Consider the following 23,167-nt stretch of genomic DNA (forward strand, 5'->3'; position numbering starts at 1 on the left):
TTTCGTTTCTTGCGGGGTTAATTTGAAAGCATCAGTAGTGCGTGACTGCGTTTGCTGCCCTCTGTTGGCTTGGAGGACAAATGAAAGGGCCGCTGTAGTTTATGGCCTGGACTGGACTTTAGTAAAAAAAAAAAATAATAATAATCTTACAAAAGTTCCCTTTGAACAGATTACTCCCCTTCACTTAGAAAAAAAAGCAAATGACTTTATTCAACACAGCGTTTGCTTTTTTCACTATTCTGGGATTCGCTTTATTTCTCCAGATACCAAACAAGCTTTGCAAATGTATTTTTACAACATGGAATCTTTTCACTATTTCTCAGTTGACACAGGGGAGAAAAATTCTTAACGAAACAACGTGGCATTTAAAAAATATATTCAGTTTAAATAATTCCATGTTGTTTCAGATGACATTTGTGTAATTATATCATTAAGTTCCTAATAATTCTAAAATGTATGCACCACTTCAATAAATAGTAGTCCCAAGTTTTCATCAAGACGGAGGCAGAGGTTTTAGTCATTAAGTACATTTAATATTGTAACCTACTGCAACATGATGCCAATTGAACACGGAGCCTATAGGGAAAAAAGTACTTCAATGATTCAATTAAATATATTGCACATAAGTTAAATATTGAAAGTACAAAGTTGACAGTTAAAATATTAAGAATTATTAATTCTTTAGCGTACCGCACATTGAGAATGTTGAGCATATTGTGATCATTTTAACATGAAAACGTCTCGTTACAAGCTATTGTAATAAAGCACAATGTGAGCAAAAACCCTTTTATTATCAACTTCGGCGCGTTAAGAAATCTCAACAATAGAATAAGCTTTTCAATCATGTTATTCAAACAACAAAGTGTGCGTGTGCTGAAATAAATAAACATGTCCATTGTGAACTGGTGCTCACCTTTCGGCACAAGAAACCACTTTTTTTTTGGGGGGCGGGGGGCGTTAATTTTCACAATAGCGACCTCTGGTGGGGAAAGTCGCAGCGACAACTAAAACATGAATTCACTTGACTGTTGATTAATCTACTGATTGTGTGATTGCACTGGAACTTTCTGCCTGTTGGAAGGGTGGAGACGACGAGCGAGACGGGCACGCGGGACATCTCAGCTGAGGTAGGTGAGGACGACGGCCTGGATGGGCATCCGGCACACGGGGCACAGCTTGTTGTGCTTCTTCAGCTTGCGGGCGCACACGTAGCAGGACATCAGGTGTCCCGTCTTGCCGTGGACGATGCAGCCGTTCTTGGGCCGGGACTGGCAGATGAGGCACGGGTCGAGGCACGAGTCGGGCAGGCGGGCGTCGGCCGACAACGTGCGTTCCAGCTCGGGGACGACGACGGCGTCGGCGGGCTGCTCCTGGGAGTTGGCGGCGGACGATGGCAGCGAGTCGCACGTCGTCCACGACTTCTCCTGTGAGGACGAGCTGCAGGAGGACGGCGGGCGCGAGGCGGGCAGCGCATCCTGGGAGTCGGGCGCCGACGAGGCGTTGACCGTCTTGCCGTCCGGAACGTCCACGCCGTCCTCGCCGTCGGAACCTTCGGGGAACCGAGGACAAAAACTACTGAACAAAACATGGATGCTACACAGGTGGGAAAAGACCACGCTGGTCATTTTATCTCATTGGATCCAAAATGGCAGAAAAAAAAATCCAAATCCAAAAATGTAATTAGCGTCTTCCAAGAGGGAAATCTTGCAAAACATGAAGTTTAATTTGGGACATTTCGGCATGAAAAATATTCCTTTCCAATAAAGAAGCTTGTTTCCATTCCTCCCTCCTGCACTGAGTTCATTTGCAACGTACATCACATCTGCTATTGGCCGCAACGATTACTTGGACAATTTCCAGTTAATGTGTACATAAAGAACAAAGGAAGTGGGGGGAAAAAGAAGAAAAGATGCTTGCTCAACATCCTTAACGTTCATATTGTGGATTTCTCTCAGCGAGGTCGTCGAACCGACCTGGAGCGTCGGCGCACGCCGGCCGGGCGGGCAAGGAAGCGCAGCGCAGCCAATCCTGGCGCAGACTCCAGCAGCGCAGGCAGTTCCTCGGGAGAGGCGGGTTCAACTCGTCGCACCCGTCGCAGCGCCAGTAGTCCTGACGACGCAAATTAAGACGTCACGACCTCGCCTCCGAAAGCGCCGACTTCGCCGGGGGTCGGGTCACTCACGGCTTCGGTGATCTCGGTGTCTTCGTCGAACGAGTCGTCGTCTTCGTCGAATATGGTGACCTCGTACACCTCCTGCGGCCACGAAAAGAAAACTTTCAACGGGTTCATTTTGGGAAGGAAACGAACGTGCGTGCGCGTCGTCCTGCCTGATCGTCAGCGGACAGAGCGGCGTCGTCTTCGCTGTAGTCATCCGAGTCGACGGACTCCACCTCGAATTCCACGCTGAAGTTGTCGCCGTCCGAGTCGGCGGCGGCCGTCGCGTCCGACCCGGCGGACTACAAAACGTTGGGTAAATTCACACAACTGTTCAGAATTGTGCGCACACGCTGAAGCGCTGACGGCGTCTCGTACTCACGTTGCTCTCTGACGATTGGCTGCTGTGTCTGTCCCGGCCGCTTCCCAGTCCACCAATCACACACCAGGACAGGCTGTCATCAAAAGTTAGCGAGTAGCTGTCCGAGCGGCTCCTCTTGGCGCCGTCGTCCTCGGCCGCCGCGGACCCGTTGTCGTTATCGTCCCCCTGTAAGCCGTGGGAGGGACCTGAGTGGGGGGGCGGGAGGGTTGGAGTCACGTGGCGACAAGATGCGTCAAGAGCGTTTTCCGAGGGCCGCCGCCTCACCGGCGTCGTTGCTCCTGGAGCTCCTCGTACGCCGCCGTCGCCGCCGTCGTACGTCGGGGGGCGAGGAACCGCTACCCGCTGCCGCTTCCTGACGGGATCAAATAGCAAAATGTGACGCCCGCCGCTTAACGTCCAATCGTGAGCGCAAAGCTTTGGAGCTTCACGGAAATAGGAACCACTTTCACTGGTTCCCTCAGGAACACACGCCGCAGTTTTATCCGGCGAAGCGAAGGACGAGAGGCCTCGGGGCGGAAACGGCCTCAACGTATTCTCAACGCCGGGTCAAGGCGCCCGATGCCGACGCTCATCGGACGCCAAAAAGGTGTTGGTCGATATAGACGGAAGTACGAACCCCAATTTGAAATGATGTCCTGTTTTTCAAAAAAGGGATGGAAGTTTTTTTTTTTTAATCCGATTCATGGAAAAACTATTAATTTACTTCTTTACATTCTCACTCTGTTTTGATACGAAACAGTGCTAGTTTTATCAACAAATAATTGAATGTGAATGTTCATGCTTCACTTTGCCTTTTTTCTTATTGTTGTGCCATCCATTGCTATTGCTCCCTCTCAATATATTGTGGGCGGCCGGTTCCAGCGTCCGCCTCACAGTGCTGAGGACCGGGGTTCAATCCCGGCCCCGCCTGTGTGGAGTTTGCATGTGCTCCCCGTGCCTGCGTGGGTTTCCTCCCACATCCCAAAAACATGCGTGGTAGATTGAGTGAAGACTCTAAATTGCCCGTAGGTGTGAACGTGAGTGCCAATGGTTGTTTGTTTGTGCCCTGCGATTGGCTGGCAACCAGTTGAGGGTGTACCCCGCCTCCTGCCCGATGACAGCTGGGATAGGCTCCAGCACGCCCGCGACCCGAGTGAGGAGAAGCGGCTCAGAAAATGAAAGGATGGAAAGATGGATGTTTTAAAGTCTCTTTAAAGACCTTGAAAACAAATGTAAGTGCCATAAATAGCATAAAGCATCGGGTCTTTTGCGTTTTTTTGGAAAAGTGTTATTATATAGTCTTGTATATTGCAGATGTTCCTCTTTCTCTAGCGTATCGCTTGACAGTCCGTTTTTCCTCCGAACGGAAGTTGACTTGCCATCTGACCTGTGCGGGTTGCTGCGTCTGGCTGCCGCCGGCAGCTTCGCCGAAGCTCTGTGCCGATTCTGAACCACAAAAACACATTATTATTATTATTGTTGTTCATATTACGAGAGTGACAATGCTGAAATTACACAGCCCTTGTGTCAACATGTCCCACCTTGGCTCCTCACTCTCACCAAGTTCTTGGCAAGCATCGCAAACAAAATCCTGCCCCCCCCAAAAAGACAACAGGTTTCAAAGGTGAGGTTCAAAACAGTTCTTTGCCGCCGCCGCCGCCGTCTGCATCTCACCGAGGCTGCTTGACAGAGAAGGTGTCCACTCCCAGTATGCGGCCGAGCGCGTCTTGGGCGCAGTGCACGATGTGCTGCTGCTTCTTGTCGTAAAGCTGCTTGCGGATGATGTACTGGCCCAGGTAGAACATCACCTGAACACGCCACAGTTGCCCACCGGTTACTAACTCATGCCAGGCTTTTCCGTTACCTTTGTCAGGCGGCGCCGGCGACTTCGTACCTCCCTCAAGGTGAGGACGTCTTTGGTGGCTCCCGCCAGCTGGAGCAAAGTGGCTAACTCCGCCTTGGGCCGCACCTCAACACAAACCGGCAAGATAAGTTACAAATGACCCACTCACTAACGAACTTACAGGAAATGACTTCACTGTTGAGATGTCAAATGTGAGATTTGAAGTGTTAATGGTTTGAATGTGGAGGTCAATTTGAATTTTAGGAAGAAAATGTGATGAATTGTTACACGTCCTGAAGATGATGAACAGTTTCAACTTGTAATGTTTGAATGTGCTAGTAGCACTCACCACTTTGTTGTAATCAGAAGTGTTCATGTTGTTTGTCAGTTGACGTGAAGACAATCTGCACACAAACACGATGGCAATGATGTAGCGCAATGAAGAGCGATAACCGGGAAAAGGAAAGGCCGGCCGGCGAGAGCGTCCACAAAATGTCAGCGCAAGACAAAACGCTTTGAAGTGAGCTGCCAATCGCACGCTCAATATCGTTTTGATGGAAAACAGTAAACATCTAAAAAGTCAAAAAAACAACAACAAAGTTGACTTGCAACATACCAAAACTATGAAACATTCTCCTGTTTTAATCTCCAAGTGGCGCACATGCCCATGAGCGCAATTTACCTGTTGTTTATTTTGCATTTAACTTCCACAATGTCATAAAAATGCTCACCTGCGCCAACAAAACAAACAAACAAACATTCATTCATTCTCCCGACCTCCTTCGGGACAATTCAAAGCTTTGATATGATTGTGATGCGTCATCACAGAAATCTGACATCGCAGCATGAATAAAAGATTTTTGGAACAAACAAACATATTACAGGATTCAAAGATTTTTTTTTTTTTATAAATATTATTAAGAGTATAATAAGCACTTTTTAAATTCACTAGTTAAGATTAAGACTTCCTTCCCTTGTTCAACTTTGACATTAACGTCGTAATGTTACAACTTTTATTTTTAAGTTTTCTCCCCTCAAAAGCAGGCAAGGTTAGAATTCCTATTAAAGTGATGACGGCTTCCGATGAATGAAGTTTGCCTCCAGAGCATTGAAGCGCCCAAAAGGTTCCAATCTTACCGGAGTGCGCCGTCAGTGTTCCGTCCGTCAGTGTTCCGTCCATGTGTGCAAGTGGCAAAGCGTTAAAGTGCAGAGAGGAGAAAGAGTGGAGGCACCGGCGGCGGCTGCTCTTATAAAGACGCCGGGACATGTCGGGACTAGACTGACACTCGAGGGAGTCCACCGAGTCGAGTCTGTCAAGTGCATGTGTTTGGGGGGGGCAATCAGGGCCAGGCCAGCTGACTCAGCGGCGCCACTGCAACAGCTGATTACATTACACACACTCACAGACATGCCGGGACTAGTCCGACGTGACTCAACGCTGTCTCGTAACCATGCTAACCAGGGCCCAACTCGGTTACATGTGGACTGCGACATCTGACGTCGTCTTGTCTTCAACTTCCTATTCAACACACCCCCAATAGCCGAACATTTGGATTATTTCGAATACACCTATTTTGTATCCCTCCCGCCTGCTTTGCACACATTTCAATGTATTAAAACACATTCAAACTTATTATAAAACACGCTTTTGAAAGTATTCCTTAGCGCCTGTTGTAACGCTCCCCAGACGATCGTATAACATCACTTTGAGGAGACGAAAAGAAGACTCGCTCGCAGTTCGCCCAAATATGCGGCTAATCGCTCTCTTTCTTTGAAGTTTACTGTAAAACTGACACTAAACGTATATTTAATCACCAAAATGTTGATAGAACAATATAAATATGCAAGCTTAATGCTAACATGCGATGTGACGCGTCATACCCGCAAACAGATGTTGCGGGAATTCTAAACCGCCCCTGTAACACACACAATTGGCAGCAACACGTACAAACGCCATCCGACAACAGTTGCAGGCAAAACAGTTGTTTTTTTTTTTTTTTTTAAATCTCATCTTCGAACGGCTGACGAAGCACAACGGTCAGTTTTGAAACCCAAATGTGCCCCCCCCCCCCCCCCCTCCGATTTAGATGCATCTATTTCATATTTGTTCTGTAATCCTGCTGCTCTCAAAAAAATGAACTTTAATTTAGACACTTGCACAGAAAGTAAGTAGTAGTGCGTCGCACATGACGTCACTCGCGTGCGAATAAATATGCCCAGACATGTCCCGGGCGCGTGCGTGTGCGCATGCGGGTTTCGCTCCAACCAGACGTTTTTTTGTCCCATTTTGTGACGTTGAAACACCAGCACAACACACCAATGGAGGATTCAAAAGCATGTTTGTTTATCCTCTCTCTTGTGGCAGCCGGTGGAACAAGAAAATCGAAACTTCAGTTTATCTTTGAATTGAAACCAATTTTACAGCACGTTGCGTGTGTTGGTCACGCAACAATATCGCATAATTGTGTCGAAACTTAAGATTCTTTGACGTAACACCGACTTACTACACGGCGTGTGTATTGCTCACTCGAAATAAACGCCGAATGGTGAAGCTAAGACCCATAAAACAAAAACACCTCGTCTTCTGTCTGCTCAGCCAGGAAAGTCCGAGGCTCCCCGGCCTACTAGCACATGGCTAATACACGCCAAATACCGTCACTCACTCGCGTATCTAGCACGCTTTATGAGATAATAATTTTATAAAAATGTAGTGCATGTCATTATTAACATACCCGTTTCGTCCAGTAACGGTTTTAGTCCATTTTTTTTGCTTGAAACGGCACTTTATTGGAAAGTTAAAACTTCCGCTCGTAGATGCTCGTGTTTACCTCTTCGACAGTTAAAACTTCCGCTCGGAGATGCTCGTGTTTACCGCTTGTGCATGTGACAGCGCCTCTACAGGCCGAAAACTGACATTGCAGTTGTTTTGTAATGTTCCCTGCTCCACACCCACTTAAAATATGAAAAAAACAAGCATAATGTCCCTGAACCTGTGATCTATACAGGTTCCGTGAAATGTAACTAGGCATTAGAATTTTTAGACTCACAAGTAATACATTTTCTTATTTCCCAGATGGCCAGTCAGTTGAATGTCCTGGAGCGAGCTACAACAGCAGCTTGCTTTGTTTTTCTTATCTTGATTTTTCCAATGTAATAAAGAATACGTTTCTCCCCCATGACATTTGTAAGGGTCAAACAACAAGTGCAGGGAGCTCCCGGCCTCAGCAGCATCTCATCAAGTTAAATGAAAACTTAAACTGCTCCCTCAAGTTATCTACAGTAAATAGTTTTCCAAAATTTCAATGGAAATGTTAATTTGTCAATTATTTGTTTTTATTTCAAACAAAAACAAAATGTGCAGGGAGTTCTCAGGGTCTGCCACATCTCATATAAAGTTAACTGAACATTTTAATAAATAATTCCCTGAAGTTTACCTAGATTTAAATCGATCCCTTATCGGACATCAGACTTTAAAAAATAAACTAAAATAAAAAAGCGTCAAAATTCCAAATACTGGCACTGTTAACCAATTCATGACCACTCATCCTATAAAACAAAGAACAAGCGTTTTGGCTGCAGAGCCAGTCGTTCCACTTCAAACAACCAACCCATGCTGCAAAACAGATATTTTATTAGGAAAATATGGACAACCAAAACAATCCAGGGGCCCTCACGGCTGTAACTCGTAGCCGAGCGGGTCGAGTCCCTGGTCCAACAGCGACAGGGACGACTTCCTCAACTTCTGAACAAATCGTCTCAGCTCGTCTTTAGAAAACACCTGAAGAAGCACAAACCAACTGTGAGCCCGAAACAAGACGCAAAATGCCAGAAACGGCAGCAGTAAGGTCACCTTGTAGAGGCCGTGATGGTCGGCCGAGATGATGTCGGCGAGCCGCAGCGCCTCCTGGTGTCTGGAGGAGCTCTGCAGCACGCTGAGCAGTAGGAAGGTGAGGCGGGGCAGACACAGTGAGCGCAGCGCCGACATTTGGTGGCTGCGCGCCGCATCCTGCTCGGAATCCTGACAAAACAATTCAGCAAACCGTCAAATATCCTTCCCGCTCGCTCACACGTAGAGAAAGCCAGTTGGTAAGCTTTGCCCACCTGCACGTTGTCCACCATCCAGCCGCCGTCGACAAACAGCAGCACGTTGTAAATTCTTTCCTTCACGTCTTCGGTCAGGACGTCCAAGCGGCCTGACCAGGCGGACAGCGCGGCCTGACGTCACAAGCGCATTTTGAATACATCGTACCGGGAAAAAAAAATCTGTGATTTCCTCAGGTGCGCATACCTGGTACTCTTTCTCTCTCATCTCATTGGCTACTTGCTCGGTGAATTTCACTTCCGGTGCAGGCGTTGGCTTCTGGGGGGCGGAGCTACTGTGACTGAACCAGTCGGTGAAGGCTTCGTGGGCTTCCTGGAAGAACGTTTCATCTTTAATAAAAACTAAGGTCTGTGCTAAGTGTCTTTTAGCCCGCCCTTCTATTCCGTTTCGCTGTGAGTAAGGCTCTGTCAGCGAAAGTGTCACTGTCTGCCTGTATGCATTGCTGCTCCGTGTGTGTTGAAGTACAAGTTGTTTCAAAGTATAGAATTAACGAAACATCAATGCTAATTTCCAATCGTGAGTCTATGGCATTTCGCAATACAGGTTAACTGTAACATAACATACTTTGATTATTCCAGAGTTCGGTTGAACATTTCGGTGTTTATCATTTCCAATGTGTTTGATTCTCTTTTGTGTCAGTTCTACAGGAAACTTCAAGCGGGAGTGACAAACTTTGCCTCGCATCTGGAGACGTGTGGTGCGAGAGAGCGAGGACTAAAGTCATTGATGACGGCAGACACCGACCAGGTAGGCTCTGATGCACAGATGCTCTCTGATTGCGTTGTCATCCTCGGCGGGTAGAGGAGACGCCTGGCAGTAGATTTGTCGCATGGAATCCTCGGGAACTTTGGAGAAGACCGCCTTGGCCGCATCGTGTTTCTCCAGAGCTGCATCAACATTTTGAATAACACAAACTCCCACACTTAACTTGAAGTGTCTTTCAGCATCTTTAGACAGCTTTTCAGATTTGAAACATTCTCAAGTTTTTTTATATATATATATATATATTTTTAAATCTTACACAACTGACATCTTTGTTTTCAAATCCTAACAAAGTGCAGGGAACTCCCGAGCTCAGGAGCATGTCTTATAAAGTTAAATGACAACTTCAACAAATAAACCGCTTTCTACACGAAATAAAGCTTTCCAAATTTTCAATATAAATGAAACGTTAATATTTCAGTTATCCGCATCTGTTATGAAGTTCACTGAAAATGTAAATGAATACATAGTTCCCTGAAGTTTACCCAGTTTTAAATTGATCTCTTATCAGTCGTCGGTTTAAAAAAAACCCAAAAAAACCGCTGATGCTCATACATGTCAAAATGCCGATTATCGGTGCAGAATTATATTTTATATAGAGTAATGTATTTATTATTGGAAAACAACTATTTTACACGTGAATCCTTTTTTTTTTTTTTTTTTTTTTACCCAGAAATCTTCTCATGATTGCGTTGGACTGCTTCAGGGCTTCAGCCCGGTGGGCGGCGTCAAACAAAAGCCAGTCGATGACGTCGATCTTCTTCTGGTCTTCCTGTAAGAGCGCAGCACAACTTCGGTCACCCTCACAATGGAGAACACCACTTGGTGGTTTTTAGCTTCAAAAGCAACCTTTGTGGTTCCAATTTCCAGAGTCTGCCTGTGGTGCGTGAAGTCGGCGTCTTCTCGCTCTCTCACCGTCTCCACCACCAGTTTGGTGACAGCAGCCACATCCAAACCTATACAAACAAAATGACTCCAAATGTGCCCGTCACCCCGCTGGCTGTTGAAAATCCAGTTTCCGCTCTTACCGGCCTCCGTGGCGAGCTGCAAGCAGCGGGGACGCAGCTCCGACTGGCTGACTGTCTCCAGGAAGGCGGCGTATTGAGCCGTTGCCAGGTCGGGCGGCAGCTGGCTGACGTAGCTCGCCACCAGGTCCGTGCGCTGGTCGCGAATGAGCGGGGTCACGTACGCCTTCAGCACGTCCACGCACACGTCCTCCTTCAACACAGATATGTTACAAATGACACCCACCCACCCCACCCCAAAAAAAAAAAAAAAAAAAAAATGTTTTGTTTTGATGAACAAAAACAGCACTGTGTTATATAAAAACAAAAGTGAATGCAAAGAAATCAACATCACACCCTGTAGCAGTCATCTCGAGGATTCCGACTGCTTACCTTCAGGGCCAAACCCAAAGAGCGGAAGAATAGCAGCAGGTGAGTCATGAAGCGCAGTAGGTGCGAGGGGAGCGGCTTGGATGCTGTCAGCCAATCAGCAAACTCCTCCAGAAGACCTGCAAGAAACATCTTGCCACTTACACGAGGTCCTCCGAGGGCTCACGGCTGAAGAGGATGACGAAATCTTACCGTCCAGGTCTCCCAGTATGACAAATTTCTGAATGACATGATAGTGCTCTTGCGTCTCCTCCAGCACCCTCTGCACGCACACAAACGCACGCATCAATCATGTGGGTTCGGCGATGTAACCTTCATAACAACCAATCACATTCAGTTAGTGATTTACTTTAGATTCTGACGCTTGGAGCTCCTCAAACACCTTTTCCATAGTCCAGCTGAGGAGACAAGTGAAAGCATGAGGGACTTCCTTCGGTTGACAAGCTCACGACTGACTGTGTGTGTGTGTGTGTGTGTGTGTGTGTGTGTGTATCGTACTTGGCTTCCAGGTATTCCTGAGGCAGCGTTTCCACTTCCTCGTGCGCCATCCCCAACGACATCAGATGCTTTTCCACCAGCGTGTCCACCATAACTCGGAAGTACGCCCACACGCAGTCCTCCCACGACTCACACACAGCTAGCACCTAACACACACACAGTTAGCTTAGCATGTTAGCACACTGCAGCAAAGCAGAAACGTGTGATTGTCGCATCTTACAGGTTTCAGATTTCCACTCAGGCTAGCATAGATGGCTCGCTCGTATCTGTTTATCTGCTCCTGGAGAACACACACTGTGATTGTTTGCTTCATTCAAAAGTTGAAGACACTCAACTTTAGTGCACTTTTGGCAGTCCCAGTGTGTGCCCGCGTACCTCCTCGGCCATCCTCCAGGTGCAGGCCTTCCAGATGCCTCTTTGAGGATTTCCTTCAACCGGCTGCAACTCTACGCTGCCTGCAGAGAGGAGACAAACGCACTGAAGAGAGGTCAAGGACATGACCGCGCGAGGCAGCGGGTAAGTTGTTTTACGGAGGGGAAAGAGGACCAGAGTTGATGTTGGGATCATGGTAGAGCTTCCAGCCTTCCAGAGTGGCTGCTCTCCAGGCCTGACCGCAGCGCATGCACAGCCTCTGAGCCTTCACACATGCAAAAACAACAACAAAAGAGCTTTTATTATTATCAACCAGGGCTTTTAAAGCACATTTTGAAAATGAACCGATGGACCAGGTCATTCTTAGATGAGAATTTTAAATTGTTTTATTTCTAGAACACTTTAACAACCACAGCTGTAACAAAGTGCTGTTAAAATGGGGAGTGAAATAGCATATTTGACTAACAAATCATTTTTGTTTGAATTGTATTCATGTGAATCAAATAAAATATACAATGTTAAATGTATATGTACAATTATTGTACATCATAATTTACAACACACAAACAATCATTTAATAAAATGAATGAAAAACGTTACGTATATGGAAAGATTGAGTTGACTAATATTTTTGAGCCATACTTTTCCCACCCCATTTTTAACCCATCAAATCATGGGAGTGCGCTGGCCCTTTAAATACCTCCTCGGTCATGCCGGCCCGGATGAGAGTGAACAGGTTCTTCAGCAGACGGACGTCGTCTTCCCGGTCCAGGTCCACCAGGGGACGCTGCTGGCGGAGAGGAGCGTCGGGGTCCTGAAAGCAAACGTTAAACGTCACGCGCCTGGGGTCAGCGCGGGTGTCGTCATGGCAACGGGCCTCACCAGCTCAGTGACCAGAGGGACGGCGAAGACATTGGTGCTCTTGATTCTCAGCTTCAGTGAGTGCAGCGTGTTCTCCCTAACACACACACACACACAAACTTTACTGCTGCTCCGTGTGTGTTAAAAAATTTCAAAGTACCGCAATGTCGATGCCAGTTTCTGTCAGCCCGTCTGTGGCGTTTAGCATTATATGTTAGCATTGAGTTGGCGGACATTTGTTAATTTAAGGCTTGGTTGAACATTTTTCTACTACTAAGCAATACTTTGAAAATGATTTTTAATAGGTTTAATTTGTATCCTTGGTGTGTAGGTTAGGGAGGATTTGGAATGCATCCTTTACTCACAAAAACCTTAAAAGCAGACAGGCTAGAACTCACCAGCAGACATTTTTAGCGTAATACTCAATGTTGTCTGAAAAGTCTCCCATCTGATCCTTGGCGATGTTCTCCAGCCAATCGACGACCAGCTAGAGGTGAGAAGGGAGGTCTCGGTGAGCGAAGCACGAAAACGACAACACGGGCTCAAAAGTGTCCGTTACCTGACTTTGACGTACGATGGCGTCGTGCTGGAAAAGCTGCTTCACCACCACCTTCTCACTTTCATTGGGAATCTGCACACATAATTAATCCATATGAATATGAAATAAATTCCCCTGAACTCCCAGTTAATTACCATGGAAGGTTTCCAGTTTGGAATACTTCCAAAATTCCCATGGAAATTGTCCACCCATTGGCAAGCCTAACATCAAGAGAGTGTGTTGCCATGACAACGTGTTTAATGTCAGCAGTCAGTCACTCACAGCAGCGTCGACCATCATGTCGTCTTCCAGGGCCAACTGGACGCGATCCCTGCAGAAAGACAGACGGGGAGGAGCCGGTCAGATCGAGTCAGATGCGAGGCGCCGTCAACGGGAAGCGGGCGCCCGTCCACCTGTAGAGGGAGGAGACGAGTCTCCAGGAGTGGCTCTCCTGCTGCAGGAGCCAGCGCACTCCTGCCGTCTTACTGCTCTGACCCGCTCGTAGCACCAGCGGCTGGAGGGCTTCCACCTGCAACACCGAAAGCAAGATGTGGAATATGGCCCATTTGTGCAAGTCATAAATCAGTCTCACATTTGATCCCTTCAAGTAAGTCCCGAGTGGCAAAAATTGCCACTAAAGTTCAAACAAGTCGTACTAAGTTGCATGGTCACAACCAGACACGGGTAGTAAAGCGCTACATTTTCTCAATTACATTTACTTGAGTAATCTTTTGGAGAAATTGTACTTGTCAGAGTAGTTTTAATCCAACATACTCTTTAGTGTTACTTGAGTAGTTTTGTTGAGAAGAAACAGTATTTTTACTCCGTTGCATTGAGGTACATTCTACTAACTACTTTTATTTTTATGAAACTATTATTGTTTGTGTGATGTTTGTTTATCAGAGAGACTTCCGCCACGGGTGCCATTACGTGACTCAGTTTCACCAATCCAACGGAACTACTTGTGACGTTTGACTCAATTTGACCAAGCCAAGAAAAGTCAAGTCACGTTACTCGCATCCCCGCTTAGCTACCTTGTCCTGGCAGAGGGTCTGGTAATCCTCCAGAAGCTCGAAGACGGCAGAGGAGGAATGTTTCAAAAAGGAGGCGAGGAACTCTGGGAAAAGACTGGTGGCCGCTGCAAAGACCAGAACCAAAGCATCAGACGGAAACCGCACCGTGACAGGAGACTGAGTGCGTTGGTTTCACTCACCAGCCTCTCCGGGGTCATCGTCCCCTAGCAGGGCTGAGCTGAGGTGGGGGATGTCCTCGGTGAAGAAGCTGCTGTTCTCCAACATGGGGGACGGGTATATGCTGTTAGTCCATTCGCTGTCATCCAAATTCTACACACAGCAACAAGGTTCTGGGTCATATTCAGCAATTTGTCAGTCAACTCATCTGCTTAATAATATTCAGAGGTGATCAATTTTGTTTTCTCACCAGACTGCCGAGTGCGTTTCTCGGTGTGTGCGCGGAGTGTGGGGTTCGGCCCGCGGGACTGAAAATGGCAGAAAGGTCTGGAACCCTGGGAGTTACTGCAGGGAGAGGATTTGAAATTAAACCGGAAATGAGGCTTGAATTCATCTGAATAGAGATCTCACATTTGGGGTTTCAAAGGGGTGGAACATTTCCAATCAGTTTCCAGAAAAAAGGAAGTTTGGCTGAAGAATTTGGTAAATAAGCATAAATATAAAAATACCCATTATATGAACTCATGGAAAGTTTCCAACATTAGCAATTCCCGTTGGTTTTGCCCTACCAGCTTGTCTGAAGAGTGAAGCAGGCGTGTTCCTCGACAGGGAGCGGGCCGGCGTTACCGTGGCAATGACGCGACTGCCGCTGCCAGGTGAGTGGACTGAGATCAGCGGCGCTCAGGAAAACAACAACACAGCGTGACATGAAAGCCAAATGGAGTCAGGCATCATCAATGTCACACACAGTTTTTCAGGATACAAGCCACCTTTCGACTCCCTCGACGTGCAGCATCTGACACCACGTCATCTCGGACCACAGGAGACAGCAGCTCACTTTGATCCCTAAATAGCAAGTATGCAAACAGAAAAACAGTCAGAACCATTTTGAGAGGAAATCACTCTCGCCCACAAATATATTAAAATAGTTCTCAGAGACGGACAATGTACAGGGTGTCCCTAAAGTCTGGAAACGTAGGAAATTGACGGCAATCATCTACCATTTCATTTATTTATTCATTTATCATTGTTGGAAGTACTATTGATGTTTTTTGTTGATATTCTATGAACTGAATAATATGTTATTAGAAACGTCATTTCTAGACAGGGGACAACCTGTAAATTACTATGCACAGGTAACTAGCCTATTGCGACCTTATTTACATTGTTTGAGTTGAATCATTCTGAACTTTGATGCCCAAAAGCTGTATAGAAGTTGGCCACTGCTGTAAACACAATATTAGCCTGTTAGCATCTCCGATCAATGTGAACGGGGGGCGTTAGCACCTGCTAACAAATTCAAATAACTGGTCGACTCTTCAAAAGCCTTTAGAATAACACAACGATGTTTTCTCAACACAGTTAACGAAATCTTAAAAGAAGTAACAACTGTGTGAAGTTTAAAAAGTGAAAATATTCGTACCAGTCCATTTTAGCAAGTTGTCACTTCCCGCTTCACGAGGTTCAACTAGCTTCTTTCTTCTTCGTGGGAAGATTAAAGTAGCACACGCGACTGTCGAAAGCACTAATGTGTTATAACGTGTATAACTTCAGATAAAATACAGTCCATGTTTCATGTATTCACTATAAACGTTCTACAACCCTAAAATAAATAGAGACGCCTTAGGAGGCTCGTTTTACTCGTATTGGTTTAATCTTTCGAGTTGAGGACATTTGACTGCCGTGTGTGCTCAAGCCCCTTGGTGTCGCTGTGGTTGAAACGCAGATGCATGAGGAATTTTTATCTCATTTTCAGTTATATAAATCTAGTTTATTTACTGTTTGAATTTTTAAATACACGCCACACTTCAGACCATTCGGTAGCGGTTGTGTACGTAAACGTGATTTGCCAACCGCCATTAAACACCAAGAGAAGAAGAAGAACCCGGAAATGGGATACAGAGCAGGCTTTCTTCCAGAGCTTGAAATCCGGACCCTGAGCGCTGAATTCAGCGGGCTCGGGGATCGAGCTACGCGGCGTCAAAAGTTCCAGAAAATCATATGCGGCGTGGAGCTGGCTCGGGGCTTTCAGGTTTGAGAATCACGGGAAAAGACCTGGAACTTTCACCACGTTTGGCCCGATCGTCAATCCGATCCGGGGATACTCAGTGGGACAGCAGCCCCCAGAAGATGAAGACCCCAGGTATTTAAAAAAAAAAAAAAAAAAAAAAAAAAAAAATCTGGCTGCGTGGCAGAATTGCTTCTTCCTTGTCCTCTTGTCAACAGATCAACATTTGAATTCTAGGTCACTCTGATAAACACTTGAGGCCACTTCCTTGCCTCCCAATGCAAAATCCTCCATTATTTGCATTTTTATCTGAGATGTAAATTGGTCATGAACAGGGAGGCACATTAGAAAAAGCAATTTTACGGGGTGCTCAAGATGTATTTGGAATCACTACGGCTACATTTCCGTTTGTCTAAGGACGAATAGAATTGTCACAAGTGGATATTTCTGTGTTTTGTGCATGGAATATTTGGAAATTCATGAGGGGGGAGACAATTCACTTCAATTCTGGACCTACTAGAAGAAAAAACAACAATCAAAACTATTCTCTTTTTCATTCCCAGCTTTTTTTTTTAAACTGACACAAGGCTTTCAAATGTATTTGTTGAGTCTTTAGTAGCCGGCACGTAGCACCACCGGTTAGCACATCTGCCTCACAGTTCTGGGGACCGGGGTTCAAATCCCAGCCCGCCTGTGTGGAGTTTTCATGTTCTCCCCGTGCGTGGTAGGTTAATTGAAATTGCCCGTAGGTGTGTATGTGAGTGCGAATGGTTGTTTGTTTCTATGTGCCCTGCGATTGGCTGGCGACCGGTTCAGGGTGTGCCCCGCCTCCTGCCCGATGACAGCTGGGATAGGCTCCAGCACGCCCGCGACCCTCGTGAGGAGAAGCGGCTCAGAAAATGGATGGATGGATGGAATCTTTCGTACATTTTTGGGGATACTGGCTGCCACTGACTCCACTTTCCTTTATTTTGTCTTTCTGTTGTCCTCTGCTGACTTGACCTCTTTCACACATGCGCCTCCACTACACTACAGTGACACAAATCCTGTGAGTGCAAATTTGAATCTTGTTCTGTTTGTTTTTTTTTTTTGCACCCACCGGATCGCCCTGTGCAGTTTGAACGTGTTGTTGAGAAAACCTCAATCGCATCATGGCCGCCGGGAAGCTGCTCAACCTCTCTGCCTCGCGGCGCCTCGCGGCCGGCCTGCTGGCCAACCTGCTCTCCTCCATCTGCATCGTGTTCATCAACAAGTGGATCTACGTGCACTACGGCTTCCCCAACATGGCCCTTACCCTGGTCCACTTTGCGGTCACCTGGCTGGGGTTGTACGTGTGCCAGAAGATGGACGTCTTCTCCCCCAAGAGCCTGCCGCTGCGCAGGATCGCGTGGCTGGCGCTGAGCTTCTGCGGCTTCGTGGCCTTCACCAACTTGTCGCTGCAGAACAACTCCATCGGCACGTACCAGCTGGCCAAATCCATGACCACGCCCGTCATCATCCTCATCCAGTCGAGCTACTACAAGAAGACCTTCTCCACCAAGATTAAACTCACGCTGGTGAGCTTTATTTTTGGACCTTCCATTGCGCTCGCACTATGCATACCTTGACTGACATGAATGGAAATGCCATGGATCCATTTCAGCCCCCCCCCCCCCCAAAAAAAAATCTCCCAAAATCTTTTGTCTTATGTTTATTTTAGCATCACAATTCAATATAATAAGTGCATAGTGTAATCATGATCCCCAAATTTTGAGTTTGATGACAAGTTACTGCTATACTTTTTTTTTGTACTGGTACACTGTTGCACCTTTGACAGAAATCACAATACACACACATCATCCCCATGTGTCAGGAGGACAGAAAATGCGCAAAACAATGAATACATTCATATTTCTGCTTGCGACACAAAGCAAAACATCGAGCGAGCGATGGCTCGGAACGGAGAAGACTTGTTGGGGTATACACGTAAGTCAAGGCGTAAATCTTGCTCAACATCAGCTGTCTTGTTCTGTGTTTGAACTTGTGCAGGTCCCGATCACATTCGGTGTGATATTGAACTCGTACTACGACGTGCGCTTCAATGTGCTGGGGACGCTTTTCGCCACGTTGGGTGTTCTGGTGACGTCACTCTACCAAGTGGTGAGCACGCGAAACTCCAATTCTGCTTTTCTCAAATGAACAGTGGTGGCAAGTAACCAAGTACAAATGCTGTCGTACTGGACTTGACTATTCATTTTTCCGGCAACTTTTGAATCCTACTCACTTCATTTGAAAACAGGTATCTGTACTTTCCACTTCTTTCTTTGTCAAAATAGGCTTGTTACCTTTTTCAACCTCCATGGATGACATGACGTCAAAGAAAAAAGAAGAAGCAAGATATTTGCCTTTGATTGCTTATTTAAGAGAATTGGTTGACGTTGTCAGCTTTAAGAATGATTTGTAGCGACTGCGTTGCCTAAAAAGACACCAGCTTCTGAAGTTAAAAAATTCGTACTTTTTTTTGTTGTGCCAAATTATCAAAACGGCTACTGTATGTTATTAATGGGAAAAAATCATTTTTGCTTTTGTACTTACTTAATTACATTTCAGTGTGTACTTTTTTTTTTTTTTTTTTTTTTTACTTTTAGTTAAGGAATGGAATTAGTACTTCTTTTACTTGTTTTTGTACACAACTGTCTTTACTTCTACTTAAGTGCTACAGAATAAACAACCTTTCCACATCTGGAAGTGAATTACTTTTTTTTTTTCATTTTTCAAAATGTTTCATAATTTTTTATATTAGTTTTATTTTATATTTTTATTGAACTATTTCAAATGTTTTACCCTTTGAAATGAGTTTATGGAATTTCTTTGTAAGTATGACCGTTAAGCGCTCACTCCGTGTGTGTTTCAGTGGGTAGGAGCAAAACAACATGAGCTCCAAGTCAACTCCATGCAGCTGCTGTACTACCAGGCTCCTCTCTCGTCAGGCTTCCTGCTCGCCATTATTCCCTTCTTTGAGCCGCTCACGGGAGACGGAGGAATATTTGGACCGTGGTCTCTTTCTGCTCTGGTTGGCTTCAACACACGTCGGCTGCTTTTCATGCCGAACGTCGGGGCTTTGCTTTCAAGGTTGGCCGCGTCGTCTTGTTTTCCAGGTGACCGTGTTTCTCTCCGGAGTGGTGGCCTTCCTGGTCAACTTGTCCATCTACTGGATCATTGGAAACACGTCAGCTGTGACGTATCCTTAAATCAGGGGTGCGCAAACTACAGGAGAGGGGCCATTTCCAGTCTGCTGTCCGGTTATATATGAAAATGAACATGACCTTCATTGTACTACAGTACATATTTTCTACAATAGGTGGCAAGCCGGAGATGAGAATAAATATTTGCGAAAATATTTTTAACTAAAATTCTGACATTTCATTTCCCAATGAAAAAAGACAGTTGAGTTACAGCAGCAAAGAGCATGAATCAATTTTTTTTTTTTTTGTGGCACTACAGTGAACCCTCGTATATTTGTGATTCGGCATTGGCGAATTAGCCTATTTGTGGATTTTTTTTCTTTTTTTTTTTTTTTTGGTGGGTGGGGGAACTGATCCTAAATTTCTGGAGATGTTTAATTTTTTCACAATTTGTTTTAAAATGCAATATTTTAATGCTCAAAAAATCCGCCGCCAAAAATGAAAAGTTAAACTCGGACAGTAAAATTCAAACTTAGAATTTCAAATTCAAAAATTCAGGGGAAGTTCAGTGATCCCTATTCTCAAATGTACATTTTAGTATTTTTATGGTGGGGGTTTCGGAATCATGTTCACTTTCCGAGTTTGCCTTGACTGGAAACTTTCCAGCTACAACATGTTCGGCCACTTCAAATTCTGCATCACCCTCGTCGGAGGATATGTGCTCTTCCAGGACCCGCTGTCACTCAACCAAGTGAGACTTCCTGCGTTACTTTGAAATGTTTTGTTATCATACAGTGACACGTTGACTTAGGATGATGTGCGGTCTCTTGGTCAATTATTATTATTTTTTTCTGACTTCATACCTTTTCACAGCACACTTGGCGAAGCGAGCCATCGACTTTCCCGTTCATTGTTTATGTGCTGAGGGGGCGCGACCACGGAATTCTGTGTTGCGACAAGTGCGGAGGATATTCGATGCAACGCGCCCTCGAATACGAAAATGTTCTATTCGAGAGCGGCGGCGCGGTGACGTCAGAGAGCTCCCCCAAGAGCAGAGGGGCTGGCGGAGTGATTTCTGAATGCTATTTTGGCAGACTTGGAATGGAAACGGCAAAGGGAGAAATGGAGGGAGTTGTAATAATTGCGCTGTCCCACTATCGCGTGCTTTGGGACAGCAGAAAAATGATATAACGAGACATCTCTCCAGGAGGCTTTCAAACTGCTCCCAGCCTGAAACCTCAAAGCGCTATTTGTGAAACTGTAGCTCGCAAACAGCAGAAAGTAAAGGTATCAAGTGTTGAGGGAACTGTTTAGTGCAAACAAGCGTCTGCCTCACAGTTCTGAGGACAAGGGTTCAATCACCGACCCGCCTGTGTGGAGTTTGCACGTTCTCCCCGTGCCTGCGTGGCTTTTTTCCGGTTTCCTCCCACATCGCAAAAACATGCGTGCTCGATTGATCGAGGACTCTAAATTGCCCTCGTGTGCGAATGTGTGCGCGAATGGTTGTTTGTTTATATGTGCCCTGCGATTGGCTGGCGACCGGTTCAGGGTGTACCCCGCCTTCTGCCCGATGATAGCTGGGATGGGCTCCAGCACGCCCCCGACCCTAGTGAGGAGAAGCGGCTCAGAAAATGGATGGATGGATGGGCCCTACGAAAGTGATGCTCAGAAGAAGCAGCAGATGACGTCCATCAAATTAAAGCTTGAAATCATAGAAAAACATGAGTGAGGTGTGCGTTGAGTCGACTTGGCGGAGCACTACAAGTGTAGTACTTCGATGTTATGTACCATACTAAAGGAACCTGTGTTTTAATATCACCTATCAACTCTCGAGGTTCCATGCGTGTTCGTTTTCGTGAAAGAACTACAATTATAACGACGTGTTAAAAGTCAACCAATTTATTCCTGACAGAGGAGTCTATACATTTTTCAGAGCTCTGGGTCAGTAGCTACGCTTATCCTAGCCTCAGCAGAGACAGCGCAGACTGAACAAAACTATCTGTTCCTGCCCCAGACTTAAACAATGTCTCAAAGAGGAAGTAGGCAATCGTCATCGTCTGATTGGTCCGTGGTCCATTGACGTCGTCATTGCTCTGCGGAATGATGGCCATTTGCCGCTGGCTCCAGAAGCTGTTTCCACATTCTTGCTTCTCATAAAGTGAACAGCAACCTTTGTCGTCTCCAACAGATGTTCCCCGCCGCTTCCATGTGCACCCTTCTGGGAGCTTTCCTGCATCACACCCTTATCTGATTTACATTTGAGACTCCCTGCAATAACACACCCATGTTCACACCCAGACTAGTTGCCCAATAATACCAAATATCACATTAATACTGAAGCAGAAGTCGTCAAAAACAGCTTAATGTGAGCCAAGAGCATTAGTCATTTCAAACCAGAAGACCTCTGTTCATGAAAAGATGGAGAATGTGAGGAAAATGTGATGAAAAAGGCAAAAAAAAGATTAAGTTCAGTGAAGTGAAAAAAATCATTCTTTACATTGTGTTTTATGTTATTACTTTGTTTTAATAGAGTTCAATACTATACAGTGCTATTTTTTCTAATTTTAAAAAAGGTTACTAAATGTTTTTTTGGGGGGGGGGGGCTGGAACGGATTAATGGCATTTCCATTCATATCAATGGGGACAGTTGATTTGAGTGACAGAAGAAATCAAATTCAAGATACTGCTGTATTTGCTTCCAACCGACTGTCTGTGGTTCCATGTCGCTCTCAGGCTTTGGGGATCCTCTGTACTCTCGTGGGAATCTTGTCGTACACTCACATCAAGCTGGCCGAACAAGAGGAGGGAAAGAGTCGCCTGGCTCAGAGACCGTAGCGCCACCAAGCTGTCAATCATATGCTGGGAATCCCAGAGGGAACTGTCTAAAAAAAAAAAAATGGAGCTTTATATTATTATGAGTATTTTTGTCAGCAAAAACTAGGATCCTGACAGGATGGAATGTGTGGCACTTTGTCCACGGTGCTTTGCTCCAGAAGAAGGAAATTAAGATGCGATGAAGGGTCTTGCAACACAAGATTGACAGTGCAAGCAGACATAACAGAGGACAAGCTGTAAAATTGAAAAGTGTTGAGTTATTCGCAACAAATAATTTATCTTTGTTCATCGATATATGCCGGCGATCCATAGTGACAGACAGAACAATTCAATTGTCTTCCACTAGATTTAAAAATTAATCTTTGTTTCCACCTATTGTCAGTTTGAGAGTCAATTGAGAAAAGATCACAAATTCAGTATACTGGATAAACGTTTTGTGATTTCTAATGTAAAATATGTGCTTCGTTGGCTCAATAAAGGTCGTGAAACAGTGATGTAGTAGAAAAGCGTGTCATTTTTTTTTTCTGCCTGTCAGTATTTCACTGGCATGGATTGTTGAACAAAGATACCATCATGATTTGTTGTAAATACAGAATTTTGAGCCCTAAATTGGATAATTTCCCAAGGCGCACCTGATCATTTCTCACAACACACTGGTTGGGAATCACTGAATTAGGCTGTAAAGGCCTGGTCAAAGTGTCACATTTGTCTTCCTTGTTGTCATGTAATAATTAAAAAGCTTAAGTGTGACGTCAATGTGGTGTCAATTTATTGTTGACGTGACGTCAAACAAGCTTAACACGTCTTCAGCATTTGATTCCATTCATGTTTGATAAAACATTTCAGAGTGCAGGGACTTTAATTCAAAATTAACACTGAGGTGTGGCAAATATCAAGTTTTAAACGGTATTTTTATGGCTTTATAATATGACAACCTCAGGTGTACCAGAGAACAGCCGCCTTTCAAAATTGTGAAACGTCTTAAATAAATAAAGACAAATAATACACGTAAATAGTCACGGGATGTAAACAGCAGTTTGACAAGTTTAAAGTGTCACCCGTGTATTGAACATGTGACAAAATA

General features: G+C 45.3%; 3 protein-coding genes and 1 long non-coding RNA gene across 10 annotated transcripts; 2 read left to right on the forward strand and 2 right to left on the reverse strand.

Annotated features, from left to right (window-relative positions):
* Positions 1-772: 772 nt before the first annotated feature.
* mdm2 (MDM2 proto-oncogene) lies at positions 773-7,247 on the reverse strand. 2 transcript variants are annotated; one of them, XM_061761353.1, is made up of 12 exons: positions 7,092-7,247; positions 4,709-4,763; positions 4,411-4,485; positions 4,191-4,324; positions 4,058-4,107; positions 3,904-3,962; positions 2,802-2,889; positions 2,538-2,722; positions 2,329-2,457; positions 2,183-2,254; positions 1,974-2,109; positions 773-1,549 (listed from the first exon to the last, which is right to left on the reverse strand). In XM_061761353.1, exons 2-12 carry the CDS (start codon positions 4,733-4,735, stop codon positions 1,119-1,121), a joined length of 1,386 nt encoding a protein of 461 aa, XP_061617337.1. In that variant the 5' UTR covers positions 4,736-4,763; positions 7,092-7,247; the 3' UTR covers positions 773-1,118. The 2 variants fall into 2 exon arrangements, with proteins under 2 accessions (XP_061617337.1, XP_061617338.1); XM_061761354.1 differs by lacking the exon at positions 7,092-7,247 and adding an exon at positions 5,497-5,658.
* Positions 7,248-7,973: 726 nt separating this feature from the next.
* nup107 (nucleoporin 107) lies at positions 7,974-15,675 on the reverse strand. 2 transcript variants are annotated; one of them, XM_061761329.1, is made up of 27 exons: positions 15,500-15,666; positions 14,840-14,922; positions 14,646-14,741; positions 14,327-14,421; positions 14,100-14,229; positions 13,921-14,024; positions 13,300-13,415; positions 13,169-13,217; positions 12,908-12,979; positions 12,747-12,835; positions 12,370-12,445; positions 12,188-12,301; positions 11,662-11,752; positions 11,491-11,570; positions 11,336-11,395; positions 11,116-11,261; positions 10,967-11,015; positions 10,810-10,879; positions 10,621-10,736; positions 10,252-10,441; positions 10,073-10,179; positions 9,893-9,995; positions 9,206-9,348; positions 8,648-8,773; positions 8,461-8,574; positions 8,210-8,377; positions 7,974-8,137 (listed from the first exon to the last, which is right to left on the reverse strand). In XM_061761329.1, the coding sequence occupies exons 1-27, from the start codon at positions 15,505-15,507 to the stop codon at positions 8,030-8,032; spliced, it is 2,703 nt and encodes a 900-aa protein (XP_061617313.1). In that variant the 5' UTR covers positions 15,508-15,666; the 3' UTR covers positions 7,974-8,029. The 2 variants fall into 2 exon arrangements, with proteins under 2 accessions (XP_061617313.1, XP_061617312.1); XM_061761328.1 differs by having other exon boundaries at positions 10,073-10,441; positions 15,500-15,675.
* Positions 8,666-10,234, forward strand: LOC133471647 (uncharacterized). Of its 3 annotated transcripts, none has more exons than XR_009786291.1 (4): positions 8,666-8,807; positions 9,101-9,208; positions 9,897-9,997; positions 10,094-10,234. It is a non-coding gene; the product is annotated as an uncharacterized LOC133471647 (long non-coding RNA). The 3 variants fall into 3 exon arrangements; XR_009786290.1 differs by having other exon boundaries at positions 8,669-8,807; positions 9,109-9,208; XR_009786289.1 differs by lacking the exon at positions 8,666-8,807 and having other exon boundaries at positions 8,988-9,208.
* On the forward strand, positions 14,106-22,833 carry slc35e3 (solute carrier family 35 member E3). 3 transcript variants are annotated; one of them, XM_061761363.1, is made up of 10 exons: positions 14,106-14,246; positions 14,330-14,559; positions 14,649-14,732; positions 14,827-14,933; positions 17,201-17,640; positions 18,113-18,223; positions 18,978-19,136; positions 19,222-19,304; positions 19,915-19,999; positions 20,122-21,951. In XM_061761363.1, exons 5-10 carry the CDS (start codon positions 17,236-17,238, stop codon positions 20,437-20,439), a joined length of 1,161 nt encoding a protein of 386 aa, XP_061617347.1. In that variant the 5' UTR covers positions 14,106-14,246; positions 14,330-14,559; positions 14,649-14,732; positions 14,827-14,933; positions 17,201-17,235; the 3' UTR covers positions 20,440-21,951. The 3 variants fall into 3 exon arrangements, with proteins under 3 accessions (XP_061617347.1, XP_061617346.1, XP_061617349.1); XM_061761362.1 differs by lacking the exons at positions 14,106-14,246; positions 14,330-14,559; positions 14,649-14,732; positions 14,827-14,933 and adding an exon at positions 15,963-16,219 and having other exon boundaries at positions 20,122-21,946; XM_061761365.1 differs by lacking the exons at positions 14,106-14,246; positions 14,330-14,559; positions 14,649-14,732; positions 14,827-14,933; positions 20,122-21,951 and adding exons at positions 15,978-16,219; positions 21,982-22,833.
* The last annotated feature ends 334 nt before the right edge of the window (positions 22,834-23,167 follow it).

Source organism: Phyllopteryx taeniolatus, chromosome 22, assembly GCF_024500385.1.
Source record: "Phyllopteryx taeniolatus isolate TA_2022b chromosome 22, UOR_Ptae_1.2, whole genome shotgun sequence".
Classification (NCBI taxonomy): domain Eukaryota; kingdom Metazoa; phylum Chordata; class Actinopteri; order Syngnathiformes; family Syngnathidae; genus Phyllopteryx; species Phyllopteryx taeniolatus.